The sequence below is a fragment of the Thunnus maccoyii genome, chromosome 13 (genome assembly GCF_910596095.1).
Source record: "Thunnus maccoyii chromosome 13, fThuMac1.1, whole genome shotgun sequence".
NCBI lineage: Eukaryota > Metazoa > Chordata > Actinopteri > Scombriformes > Scombridae > Thunnus > Thunnus maccoyii.
In genome coordinates, this window is record NC_056545.1 from 18,093,145 (window position 1) to 18,107,657 (window position 14,513).

The 14,513-nt window shown below is 41.0% G+C and overlaps 1 protein-coding gene across 3 annotated transcripts; it reads left to right on the forward strand.

Annotated features, from left to right (window-relative positions):
* The first annotated feature begins 2 nt into the window (after positions 1-2).
* Positions 3-12,844, forward strand: proser1 (proline and serine rich 1). 3 transcript variants are annotated; one of them, XM_042430581.1, is made up of 13 exons: positions 3-393; positions 592-659; positions 750-815; positions 1,575-1,643; positions 1,893-1,987; positions 2,161-2,254; positions 2,571-2,681; positions 6,787-6,888; positions 7,214-7,292; positions 7,576-7,668; positions 8,745-10,134; positions 10,907-11,051; positions 11,147-12,844. In XM_042430581.1, the coding sequence occupies exons 2-13, from the start codon at positions 615-617 to the stop codon at positions 11,270-11,272; spliced, it is 2,415 nt and encodes an 804-aa protein (XP_042286515.1). In that variant the 5' UTR covers positions 3-393; positions 592-614; the 3' UTR covers positions 11,273-12,844. The 3 variants fall into 3 exon arrangements, with proteins under 3 accessions (XP_042286515.1, XP_042286514.1, XP_042286516.1); XM_042430580.1 differs by having other exon boundaries at positions 3-659; XM_042430582.1 differs by lacking the exon at positions 7,576-7,668 and having other exon boundaries at positions 4-659.
* Positions 12,845-14,513: the final 1,669 nt, after the last annotated feature.

Sequence of the window (14,513 nt, forward strand, 5' to 3'; positions counted from 1 at the left end):
CTGACAAGCTGCCTCAGAGGGGTCCTTCCGGTTTTGACGTGACTAGCGCCAGCTGTCAATGGACGCTAGCATCACTGCTATATTTCCCAGCGCGTCATTTTTAGATTTTTCTGCTTTTTTGATGTTTTCCTGACTCTATCATAATTATCGCAAATGTTGGACTTAAACTGAGTTTGAGTGAACTGATATGCAAATATTTATTTTGCATATTTGAGTTGAACTGCGCTCGGAATTGAGGTAGCTGTAGCCGGCTAGCTTGTTGTTAGCTGCGTACAGAAATCTGGTGCAGGCAGGTTTTTGCACCGCAGACACATAATAGCTTCTCCTGTTTGGAAGTCATTGTTCACGGGCGGAAAAGTTCTGTCGTAAAGGACGACTGGAAAGACCATGCAGGTTTATCACGGAGCTAACAAATTACTGCGAATATTTATTGCTTTAAACGATGCTTTCGTTGCATTATGAATTTAATTCACTAACGTTGGAACTTCATGAATTAAAGTCATTTGAAAGCTTTTAATCCTAAATTACCTTAGGTGTTGTATTGTAAAAAGTGTATTTAACAATTGCGTGATATAGTAACTGTCTTTATAGTCACGTTTGTTTAAGTCATCAACATGGATAAGAAATCATTTGACATTGTTTTGGATGAGATAAGGAAGGTAAGGAGTGTCTAATAAATTATTTGTCAAATTTAAGATTGGAAATCCTTTCAGCTTCAGTGTTTGGTAATTCCTCATCCTGTGTTTCAGTGTGTTCTGACCGATCAGCGGATCAAAGCCATCGAGCAGGTGCATGGATATTTCTCCAGTGAGCAGGTAACTGTCCAATCAGTAACACTTTGTGTGTTTACATGCGCACTAATGTCCTGGTGATGATCGGGTTTTTGGAGTATCCCAGTTATCCTGATTTCAGAAACCTGACTAAGGCTTTATCCAGGTTTTGAGAAATCTGGATATGCTACCAGGGGTGCTAGAAACCAGGATATTATGGCATGTAAACACCTGATCCAGGTCCCTCAACATTGTTGATACAGAACATAGTGGCTGAGACTAATCAAGACACAACAGGATAACAGGATGATCAGAAACCTGGATACTGTTACAATCATGATATGAATAACCAGGTTTCTCATGTTCCATGTAAATGCCATATCCTGAATATGATCAAAACCAAGATAAGAATCAAAACTAGAATACTAGTGTGCATGTAAACATTCTCACTGTCGTGTCATGACTGCTTGTCAGTGTCGCCTTCTGCAAGCAACAACACTGGACCATCATAGCAGAACCTATCCAATCTATCACTGGATAAATTCCCATTTTCCACCGATTTGTAAAGTCCTTTAGTCCCAGAATTCACTCATATGTATCTTATTAGGACCTGATAATATTACTAGTTATTACTTACCTTATAAACAATGCTGCATATGGGTAGAACATTTTTTTATTCATATATATATAATTAATAAAGATGAAAGTCAAAATTGACATGGTCTTCCATTCTACTTCCATAATACTAAAGCAGCACGGCTCTAGTGTTATGTTGAGCTGTAACACTGTCTTGAATGTCTGCAGGTGACGGAGATACTGAAATACTTCTCATGGGCAGAGCCTCAGATCAAAGCAGTAAAAGCTCTGCAGCATGTAAGTATTGTGTTTTAAGTGATCAGGTCACCACAGTTTATGATTTGTCTTGATAAATATTTACATTCATTATATACTATTCAATATAATTGTGCCTCAGATATGAAAGTGAATGTGAATATGAAACAATAAAATGTATAAAATAGAATGTATAAAAGTGCATTTGTTTGTGTGGAATTGTCACTTCTCACTGTTATATGTATATTTGAAATCGTTAGTTGAACTTGTTTCTCCTTCTTTTGCTGTTAGAAAATGGTTGCAATCCCTACAACCAAAGTTGCAAATATCCTGAATTGCTTCACCTTTTCAAAAGACAGACTGGTTGTCCTGGAACTGATAGCTTTGTGAGTGCATTTCAAAAAAATGTATTTAAATCCTGTGAACTGTTTTTTGTTTTTGTTTTTTTTAAATTTAAGTAATGTTGTATTGTAATATTTACCTGTTTGGTTCATTCAGTCATCACATTGATAAGACTAATTGGTTACATGATAAATGTTGGATCTCTCTTCTTATACAGGAACATTTCAGATGCTCAGAATTACCGTCCTGTGGAGGATCTGTTTCGCATACACTTGTCTGAGAAAAAGCGAGCTCGCAGGATACTGGAGCAGGTAAGTTCAGCTTTCCAAATTCATCTTCATGGTATGAAGTGTGTGTTCACTAATCCACTTGGTCTTGGAAGACCTTCTGGAGTCCCTGTGGGAGCCATTATGTCCCATAAGACACTATTGTTGCCAGGTGAGATGTACTGGCACAAGCGATTGTTGCAATTGAAAAATAATAATAAAACAGTCAACAAGTCTGCATGTGTAAATGCATGATCTTTGACATCCCTAATAATTATGATATTTTTTAAGCTGTACACACACACACACACACACAAACGTGTACACCATTTCTAAATTATTATTGCCTCTGTCTTCCCAGGTGTGTAAGGTTGGCTGCAAGGCTCCTGTAGCCATGATATCCTCCTGTGGTATGATACCAGGAAATCCGTACCCTAAAGGCAGACCTAGTCTAGTCACTGGCACATTCCCGGTAAGTACGTGCAGGCCTCTACGCTGAGCTTTTCTGTAGGAATCCCAGTCCTGAGCTCAATGCAAGGGTGTCGCCTGGTCTGGGCATTCGGGGTTATGGTTAGGAGAGGAGCAGATCATGGCACGTTGGGGAAAAAAAGTGAGTGCATGTGCAGCAGAAATAACATTACCTAGAAAATTAATGAGAGGTGTGTGTGTGTGTGTGTGTTGGCACTTTAGTCTATAACTTTGCCTACTCTAGGAAAATTTAAAGGAAAGGAAACTAAGCACAATATGTAAGGAGGGATGTGATAACCTCTACAGTTTCAACAGCCATGTTTATATTCTGCCTGTATTGTTGTTAGCTCATCATACCATTAGTCCATCATACCGTTAAGTACGGTAATAGCCTTTCTATAATGAGAACAGTTGTATTAACCAGCTCTAAAATATTTATTTCACCGTAGCCACAGAATAGTCTGTATAGGCTGGTTAGGGTTTACAACTACATTGTCATCATCTTTTCAAATTGGCTTAAAATCATATTTTCAAAAATCAAATTGGCTTAAAGTTTGATTAATGTGGAGGTATAAACAATAGAAGCTATATAAATACAGCAGTAGTGGTCGGTTAGTGTGAAGCCTGAATTAAATTGTGTTCCTTGGTGAGCTGTGTTTAGGCAAGTGAAAGACAAATGGACAAACATTTGCAGATATTTTTGTAAACAGTCTGTTAATAGAATTTTCATATTTTCATATCCCTTACTTCTTTGTCTATTTGGCTGCATGTATGCAAATGATATACTGTTTTGCGTATTTATGCAAATTCAAATATCTAGGTCACAGAGGTGTTCATTTATTGTCATAGAGCTGGAGAATTGACCTTTATTTTTTGTGTCTACTGATACAATTATTACAGATGAGCCAGACATGATAGAGGAGGAAGAGAGAACAGGAGATACAGAAGGAAAGGAGACAGAAGAGGGAGATAAAATAGACAGTAAAGATGAGGGAGACCAGAACAGAGGGCAGCGAATATCCCAAGAGGCAACAGGAAACATCCCAACTGAACTCAATGATTTTGGGGACTGCAGGTACAGGGCCAGGGCGAGTAAAACATCACTGCTTTCAATCCAGCACATTTGGCCTGCAAAAAAGATCATTTCAACCAAGTTGGTTTGATAAAGTTGAGTGGCTGGAATACTCTATGACTGCCAACGCAGCATTCTGCTTCATGTGCAGATTATATGGTAAAGTAAAACAGGCAAGGGATCAAAAGGATATACTCACCACTGCAGGTTACACAAACTAGAAGAGAGCATTAGATTCTTTTAATGAGCATGAAAAATCCAACATGCACAAGACCTCAGTGATATGTTGGAAGTGGACCCATGTGGCTTTAAAGCCGGGACATCACAGAGCAGCTAAAATCTGCAAACATCAGTGAGATTGTGGATCGTAGGGAGATGTATAGCAGCAGTGGCTGCGTTCCTTGGAAAGCAGGGGATTGCTTTTCGAGGTCCCAATGAAGCACCAGGCAGAGACAATAAAGGGAACTTTATGGATTTCATGTTAGAACTTCAAGGATCATCTCTGAGATTAAAGAGACAAAAATGTACTCGATAATGGTGGATGAAGCAAGGGATCATCGTTCACAGCAGCCTGCATTTGTATGCGCGATACGTTAGTCCACAGGGCTTGCTGAAAGAGATGTTCCTTGGATTTTCCCAGCTTGAGGCATTTGATGCTGGCTCCATCACTGACACCATAGAGAAGGAGCTCAAGAAACATAGAATAAGACACCTTACATGTGTTGCTCAATCCTACGATGGTGCTTCTGTTATGAGTGGAGAACTGAGAGGTGTACAAACTCGATTCAGACAAAAGCATCCAAAAGCACTATATATCCATTTCTATGCCCACAAACTCAGTCTTGTCCTTTGCTCCACTTGCAAAGCCATCCCAGAGGCATGTGACTTATTTGATCTCCTGGAGTGTCTCTACTCTTTCTTTTCCACAAGCCTTTAAGAGGCAAGTAGGGGTAGAGGACAGAGAACTTGTCCAACTGTCCAAGACTCGCTGGGCATGCCAGATTGAGTCTGTGAATGCCACTCTACAAAACCTCCCTGCTTTGATCCAGACCTTAGGGAGCATCCAGCACCTCTAGCTAAGGGACTGGAAAGATTCAGTACCATCTACATGCTTGTCATGATTCAGACGCTGCTCTCAGTAACTCAGGGCCTGTACAAATACCTAAAGAAAGAAATAATTTATTTGGTGCAGGCATTAGAATACAAAACGGAGTTCAGAGTACACTCAAAAGTTACCAGAACAATGAGAAAGCACATTAGGTGTATGAGAAGACCAAGACCCTGTGTGAAGATCTTCATGCTACTGGGACACAGAGGAAGAAGCGAAAAAAACATGGAGGACTATATTGTCGAGATATCTTGTGGCACAAAGTCAGAACTCACTACTGGAGATAATTTGAAAGGGGGAGTCTTCTTTCTACATCTTGATAGAATTCTGGAGGAGCTTAAGAATAGGTTTTCTGGAGTTGGGTGGTGGGGGGGGGGGATCTTGATGGGCATAATACAGGCATGTCACCCTGCCTCAGAGCAGTTCCTGAATGAAGAGGCACTCAAACATCTTGCTGAACATTACAGCATCCACCCACAGCCTGCAGAGATTACTGTTGCAAAATATTCCCTTGACAGAAAAATTAAAGACATAGTACCCAACATCCAAAGTGTCTTTTCCCTTTTGGAAAAGACAATGCCATTTTTCAAGCTTCTTTAACCATCCCAGTCACCAGTTGCAGGTGTGAAATTGCCCTGTGCCGACTGCACACATGGCTGAGGAATACAGTGGCTCAGGACAGGCTAAGTAATTTGGCTATAATGTCAATTGATAGGGAGATGTTGGCTGATGTGGACCATGGGGAGGTCATAGGCAGATTTTCAATGCTAAGACGCTTCAGCCTAGCACTTCCACTCTCAAAGCACCAAGAAGAGAAGTGCGGACAGTAAACAGATTCAGAGATTCAGTTTCATAATGTCACGACCCCTTTCTTCCCTTCTCCCTCTCTAACTCATGCCCTCACGCATACAATTAGATCCAAAGATTGACAAGACAGAAGCCAAACTACTTTTGGGATTGTTACAAGCATCAGTATTCAAAACTATTTATTTTGCTTCCGATCATTTATTTGCACACATCTGATTTATATCAGTGGTCTGCATGAGATATTATATGGCTTGGTGGGTACAAATACGACCTTTGAACTAGTCTATGTTTACATTGAGGGATAACCAACCTATGTCAGGGTAACTCAGATAATATTTTTGTAAATTGCCTTTTTTAAGTGTCATGGAGAGCACCTTTATCATTCTGAAGTGTTACCTGTTAGTTTTTAATCTTGATTGAAACCAGTTTGCAAGTTTCTTGTGTTATTCATGTTATAGTCTATTGTGTAATTGTAGATTGATAATGCTAGGGAGCTTTTTGTGAGAACTGATTGTCGACATGAATGGAATGTAAAGGCAAGGACCTATAGGCTTCGTTGAACCAAAGCTTGACGGAAAAGAAATGGTTGGCAGTAACTTGGATAATGGGCATTTAAAAGGTCTTTGACTTGATTGTAAAAAAAACATTCTGTGATGATAGTGATGACAATTCTAAAAATTTGTTTTACGGGGAAACTTACTAATATTAATCATTCATAGATTTCAAGACTGTTCTTTTCACTTCCTTGCCAGCAGTGTTTATTGGCTTCAGAGAAAACAGTTTTCTTTCTTTCTAATTGCAAATAATTTCAGTCATTGTTTCATTTAATCTTAACCTTATGTCTATTTCCCTTATTATATTATAGCCTGGACAAGTTGGGTCTTAACAATACTGAAGTAGGCAAAATTTAACCAGATAATATCATTTGTTGATCCATGTAGTTTAACCTGATCTACCTCCATGTCTCAGGACATTAGTGAACAGAACAAAGTTAAAAATGTATGTTATAGTGTGTAGATAACTAGTGATTTCTGGTGATTACTCTCTGGTAATCTCACATATGTGGCTAAAAAAAAAGCGAAAAAAAACAAAGAAATAACAAAGTTTTGTTCATGATCACAGGGAATCCCTCCGGTAAAGAAAGAAGGAGAGAAGAAAGAGGACACTTCTAACAGTATGGAGGGGAAAGGAATAGCTGCTCGGATTATCGGACCATTCAAACCTGTAAGCACAAGAAATGGAATCACTGGCTTCATGATGTGTTAATGGCAGGATGCCCCAGAGAAATCTCATGACTGAATGAGGAGGTCTCACATGACTGATTACATTACTTAGACATGATAAAACCCTCAACCTTTGTCATGTTATGTTATATAAGCGTACAATTGACTGCAGTAAAAGAGCTAAATAAAGGAAACGTATAGAAACATATATACAGTATGAGTAAGAGGACATTAACAGCCACCCTTGATGTTAAATATTCTAATTAGACAGAATTGGCTGATGAGTGAATGAAGTGTTTTATATCTTTTGCCATTTCCTTCTCTAGTTTCCTTCCAGCTACAACCCTCATCGGCCTGTGCCCTACCCTATACCACCGTGCCGACCCCATGCTACCATTGCACCAAGTAAGAAACAACACACTTACACACACTCATCCCTTCCTTTCCTTGCCCTGTAGAGTAACTTAACACTGTATACAACCTGTCACTCAGAGGAAAATCATATATGAAAGATGCAAAGCTCTAAGACAGTTGAGGAATTAATAATGCTGCTGCTGCTGCACAGTTAGATATGTTTCATCAGTTTGTTTTACTGCTATGTGGGATTGGTTGATGCATAACTGTAGTTAATGGTGTGGTGTGTATGACTACGTGGTGGACACTGTTAATATTTGCAACTGCTACTCAGGTGCATACAACAACGCAGGCCTTGTTTCTGTGGGAGGGGTTATAACAGCCAGCGTGCCCCCTCCCCCCTACAACTCCGCCCACAAAGTAGCAGGTATGATTCAATGGAAGCGAGTGTATGCCTGCGTGTGTGTGTGCGTGACAGCAAATAGACACTCCTCGAAGCTTGCCGCCTAACTACCTGGCATGCCGCTTACTTGCGCTTCTCCAATTTAATGCCTTTCATCAGGGGAAGAATGTGCTTCCTTATTTCTGTTGACGTGCGCTGAATGACCAGAAAAATACAACCGCCCCTGTACATTTTAATGCAGTCCATTCATGTGTCCTGGGTTCAAGGGAATTTAATATAGAGCTGTTGGAGAAATGTTGATAAGTTAATATAGTATTTGTTATCCTCTATATATGTAGATGAGATGGAAAAAATATTAGAAATACCTCTCAATAAACTGTAATTCAGTCCAATACAGCACCACCACCAAGTACAGCCTCAAAACGTACCATAGAATGGAATTCATTGCATTGCATTACACTGTGCAGGTGTTTTTTGGTCAGTCAGTGTAGATCTATGTTTTGGTGAATTGTGAGGACGGGTCTTTGGTTGGAAATAGCTTCAAACTAATGTCATTAATCTTGTTTTTTCTTTCTGATTCAAGCTAAATATGCTCTGCGCAGGCATTTAACATGCATCGCTTGGAATAACTGATTTTTTTTTTTTTTTTTTTGAACGCACTGTCTCATCAGTTTTCACATTTGAAATACATCTTTTAGGGCCTTTGGGGAGATATGTGGTCACAAGCACAAAAATGAAAAAGTTTCGTTGAACCAAAAACGATGAGAGATGTGATGAAAGTTAATTTGAGGTCACCAAACCAAATAAGATATTTAAACATTTCCCCAAAGGTAAGAAGAAGACATATTCCAATCTTGAAAATTTTAATAAGTTGCACGCAGGGAAGCTCTCTGGCAATTCCTCCTTGCTCTGTCTCGTTTTCCTTTTTAGATGTGAGTGGATTGCTTCCTCTCATGTGTTCTGGGACGAAATTTATTTTTTTAACAATAACCAAATCCAAGTTGATGTGTTTGACTTCTTTTCCTTTTTGATTCTCACCATGTCAGATAATATTAGTCATCATTTTAGACTCACTAACTCTGATTTCTTTCTACCACTAGGTTACGCCAAACCAGGCAATCCACAGAACACCACACCCGGAGTCAACAGCGGACCCCTGCTCATTCCTCATGGGTCCACGCCCTCTACCCCTGTCCCACCCCAGGCTTCTCCCGCTCAGCCGCCTCCCACAACCCCCATCACACCAGTTTTCCCCGGCATGGTGCCCTCTCACAACCCTAATGCCCCCTCTCCCTCCCCCGCTCCATCCCCGTCTGTCATCAAAGCAGGTCCGCAGACCCCCACTGGCCATGCTACACCTACACCCTCATCTGTAATTAAAGCCCACACCCCCTCAGGAACCCCTTGTGGAACTCCTGTCCCCAACACTGGGGGCTTCTCCTCTTCCCCCTTCCATGCCATTTCCCGACCAGGCACCCCTGCCACCTCACGCAGCGGCCCAGACCCCCTATCTCAGACGAACTCCATGGGCTCAACTCAGCAGAAGATTTTTTCCCAGTCTGCAGACCACCAGTCAGGACACACCTTCCATGGCATACCCCCACAAGCAGGTAATCTTTCTGGGTCTGTGATAAGAAGTTATACCCCCTCCGGACCACCACTTCTTACTCCTGGATCTTCCACTCCGAGCTGTTCCACCCCAGGCCCCAGTCCCAAACCCTCCCCAGCCCTCTCTGCACAGGTTCAGGCTTCCATGGGGCCGGCTGGAGTCCTTCAGATTGAAGAGCATCGTGCAGTCTTGAATAGACACGCCGGGGGTAGCGGCAGTGGCAGCAACAGCCCTGTGCACTCCGCTTTCAAGGGCACCTCTCGCTCTGGCACACCCTCTGTTAGCTCTTTGGTGGTACCAGGTTCTGCACAGGCTGCTCTGGCACGTTCCTTGGGTCTGTCACACCCCTCAGTTTCTCCTCAAGTCTCTCTCCCCAGTCCTGTTGCTATCACTGGCCTCCAAGCTCTGTCCTCCAGCCCAGCACCCTCTCATTATCCTGGCCTGTCCCCATTTTCCTCCCTTTCTTCCTCTCTCCCTCCTTCCTCCATGCCTTCATCAATAACAGCAATGCCTCCCGCTACCAACATCTCCAACCACCCACCAACCTCCATCTACCCAGGCCTTGCTCCCAACGCCGCCCCCAATGCCGCCTCACCTTTCGGTCTAGGCCTCACCTCTGCCGCCTCTATATTCCCAGGCCTTCCGCCTGGCCCTAGCCCCGCTGGATTCCCAGGGTTGGGGGTTTCAGGAGGGCACAGTGCTGGGAGCCCTGTGTTGTCTTCATTCATGGGACTGCCTGGTGCCACTCCATCTTCAGTAGCATCGGCGGCACCACTGCAGGCAGTGGCGGCGGCGGCAGCAGCAGCAGCAGCTGGGGTTCCATCATCATCGCCAGTTTTACCTGGCTTTGCATCTGCCTTCAGTTCCAGCTTCCAGCCTGGGTATGTCAGATAAATATGACGGACAATTACAGAGAACTTTGAACATTTTTACTGACAAATATACAGAAGCCATTTCATATGGATAATCTAAAATAAACCTACTCAATCCATATTGATTTCCTAATATTATGTAATTTAGTCCACATGAAAACAAGCAACTGAATTTGCCAATTGTGGTAGCTATTACAGGCCCATATGTTAGAGCACAGTAGTCAGTGGTCAGAATTACATGTAGGCATGTGACTGATTTCCACATACGTGTACAATAGCATCATAAATCATGTCAGTCGATTTTCCACCTTGGGTTTTAATGTGGTAAGTGGAAACACCGCAAAGTGCAAAGTCCACTCATACTCCACCTCCTGGAGTGTCAAGTTTGGACTTTGGTTTGTGTTGTCTCAAAGAGATCTTTGAGATTATTATCAGCCATATATTTAGCATGTTATCTTGTCAGTGAGCAAGTGTTGCAAGCACAAGCCGTACCTATTTGTTGACAAGTCATACACTCAAGAGGCAGGCAGTGCCTTTCTTTTAAGAGCTATTAAATGAGCCTGTAAGTTATACTTTTTTCATGTTTATACATGGCAAAATAGTATAGTATATACAAGAAATATAAGAAAAAATATTCATCAAGGATCCTGTAGTCATCTAAAACATGGCCCTGGTTTTTGATTTACAGGGATGTGTAGATACAGAATGATGTGGAATAGTAAAATATAAAATAATGTGTGTGTGTGACTGCAGTCAGCAGTAATTACTGTACATGTTCTAGGTTGACCAGCGGTCTCCAGCCTCCAGGAAGCAGCGGGTTTCCCAGCTTGCTGCCCTTCCCCGGAGTGCCAAGCTTCTCTCCTTCCGCCTCTCCTGCTGCCCTTGGGGGCCTCCACAACCCAACTATGCAGTCTGCTCTGCTGCAGGTAGACACACACACACACACACACACACACTACTCTGGCAGAGGAAAAGTATTTGAATGTTAGTTTGATAAAGCCTTGTCTTTGTCTTGTTCCAGGCTCATCCCACATCTGCTTTGGAGAGCTTTCCTTCTCAGCCCAACAGTTTCACCAACTACCCTCCAGGTCCAGGGAACCCCTTCCCCCTCCAACCAGGCCTGCACCCTCAGTTGGGCTGGCAGTGAAACCCACCATACATTTTGAAACATTGAGTATATTTACATGCTGACCTCTAATGTCACACCCAGCCCTACCCTTTCGCATTCGACAAGCGTCATTTGACAGGACAACAGACTGAAGAATTTCATAACTGTATGTTACAGCCAGAGTGATTCACCACTACGAGGAACACTACAATGTAAACAGTTAAGATAGAGTGCAGGGGAGATGTCTTATATTATTCATAGTGAACAGTTGTAAATATCAGTTGTCAAAGTTGTTTTGTTTTACAAGTAGACTGTGATTGGTTTTAATGTTAGCTGGATTTGGCAGTTGATCAACATTAATACGAGAATAATGAAGTGTAGAAATGTAAAATATACATGATATCATGTAATGAATTGACAGTATCCTCATGTAGTATTTCATGTCCAAAGTGTGAAGGACATTCTTATGATACTGATTGATTGCCTTGAATCAAATATTGTATTATGTCATGAAATCTTTAGCTGACTGGCATATCGAGTTGTATGGTGCAGTCACACTTTGAAGGGCGCACGACATACATCTTTTGGTGTGTGAAGAGTGGGACTATTGTACACAAAAACCCACATTTGGCAGTTTCACACATTATTTGTATTATTTTCAATGAACACTCACTCGGGGCTGTCAACAGTTTACTGTGATTTACATTTTGTATGTTTACAAAATTCTTTTGCCAGATGTGACACTGCTAGTACTGCTATTACAGTATGTGACCAGACATAAGGAGCTTTCGGACCGGAGGAACTTTTTTTTATAGTTCTCAGAACTGTTAGAGGAACTACCCCCTTTTTATTGTGTCCGCGCTGCAGGGAATGGGAATGATCGTAGTTCTTAGAACACTGTTTTGAGGGACTTTTTTTAGGTCCTACGTCAGGGTAGTTACTCTTCCAGCACAAGAGGAACCTTGAGTGACTTAAGTGTACAGTGATTGGTCCAACTCTGTTATTATCATGAAACCCACGACACACAACAAACACACAGCTCCGATCACGACATCCTCCATCTTCTTCTTGTATCTCACACAGAAGTGACGATAAGTGATTGCTATACTTACCACCAGCCAGCTTACGTCACTTCAGCGTTCCTATTGGCGGTGTGAATGAATAGAAAAAAAGCCCTTGAAGGTGTGCAGTTCTCGAGGGAGTCCCCAGAACTGTTTGGTCCGAAAGCGCCTACACTGTATACAGATGTTTTTTTGGCAACAACTGAAAACATTTGTTGAGTTATGTGACTGTATTCTTCAGTAATGCTTTGCAACATAGTGAAAACTGTAATTTTACTTGATTTACTGTACGTACATCTCAGTAGTACTTCTTACTTACAGGGGTCACTCAAGGACAGTTACTGTATTGTTTGAAAGTAATGGACACTTTGTTTGTTACACTGTTTTCTTTTTCTTCTGTTTTGCCCTTTTTTTGTATTTGCACCTGTTTTATAATTTTAGTCAGTAAACTGCCGGTTGCTGTAGCTGTTTCTGTACTGTATCTCTATTTTATGTCATGCCATGGCTGTCAGGCAAGCCCCTTAAATAAAATTTCTGGAGGTTGACGAAATAATACAAAACACCTCATGGAAAAACTAGAAATACTGCCAAGACGTTGTACGCCTCCGCCAACCAGTCAAGTCGCAGTTTACATCCATGTCTGTCTGTCCAGACTCATATAATATTTGTAGTGAGGACTTTGAAGGAATTAAATAAAAGGTATTAAGTGTATTTTCCTTGTATGTGTTCACATGCTTGGCCAATAAAGCTGATTCTGATAGAACACAAAGTTGTAGCCAGGACAGTAGACAAAGCTTCAGATATGGATGTTTCTGTAAAGAAACTACAAATTCTACAACGTGGATGCTTCACACACATCTTCAACCCAGCAGCACAGAAGATCTATACAATCACCACAGTTTCAAAGTGGGCATCCAAGATTAGTGTCACCAATTCAGTATCTGACCAAATGTGAAATGTGGTCACAATCTCCCCTTCTGATCCAGAGTTAGGGCGTTGAATAATGGCCACAGTGAAGTTGACCTTCGACTTTTTGGATATTTACTTCATCATTTTATCCTATCAGACATTTGTGTGACACTTTCTCATAATTAGTGTATGAATTCTTGAGTTATGGCCAAGTCTGTGTTTTTTCAGGTCACAGTGACCTTTGACCACCAAATTCTAATCAGAGTGCAAGTAAACGTTTGTGCCAAATTTGAAGAAATTCCTTCAAGGCGTCCCTGAGATGTCATGTTCACAAAAGAATGGGACAGATGTCAGGTAACAGTGACCTTGACCTTTGACCTTTGGCTACCAAATTGTTAATAGTTCATCATTGAGTCCAAGTGGACGTTTGTGCCAGATTTGAAGAGATTGAAATTGCAGGATTGACTATTGTAACACTCTGCTTTCTGGTCTCCCTAAGAGGAATATATCGTAACTACAATTGCTTCAGAGTTCAGCTGCATGTGTGCTGACGAAGACCAGGAAGAGAGCCCTCTAGAACCCTCAGATAGTGGCATTTTAATTATACCAAAAGTCAGAACAAAAACCCGCAGTGAGGCATTTTTTTATTACTATGGTCCTCGTCTCTAGAACAGCCTTCCTGAAGACCTGAGGGCAGCAGAACATGTTGATATTTTCAAAAGCAAACTCAAGACCTACCTTTTTAGCCTGGCTTTTCATTGAATTTAATTTATTTTATTTATATATCTGTCTTTTATCTATTTGTTTTATCCTGTTCTACCACTTGGTATATCTTTTTTATTCTTATTTTTTTTATTGTTTTCCTTTTAATACCCTACCTTACATTTCTGGTTTTATTTACTTCAATACATCTCCTCTTTTTTCAGTATTTTGTTATATTTTTCACACTTCAATTTTGTGTTATTATTTTATTTCACTATTCTGAATTTTTACATTGTTATACTACCTCTGGTGTTTCCTCCTTGCAAATTAATGAGAGTTATGATAGTGTTTCCTCAGTTCCTGTTTTTATTGAGTCCTTTATTTATGACATAATCACTTATTGTTTTGTGCATGGATGGGGGTAAGGAGGTGTAATTGTATTGTGTAAAGCACTTTGTATTACATTGTATTTGTATTAAAAGTGCTATACAAATAAAGTCTGATTGATTGATTGATTGATTGATTGATTGATTGACTGAAATTCCATTAAGGCGTTCCTGAAATATTGCGTTCACAAGAATGGCACGGACAGACAACCTGAAAATATA

Bases quoted from the DNA above. Each gene is read 5' to 3' on its own strand.
- proser1 (XM_042430580.1), top strand. From the start codon at position 615: ATGGATAAGAAATCATTTGACATTGTTTTGGATGAGATAAGGAAG. The intron at 1,988-2,160 runs GTGAGTGCATTT...CTTCTTATACAG, and splicing joins GTCCTGGAACTGATAGCTTT to GAACATTTCAGATGCTCAGA. The intron at 10,135-10,906 runs GTATGTCAGATA...TACATGTTCTAG, and splicing joins AGTTCCAGCTTCCAGCCTGG to GTTGACCAGCGGTCTCCAGC.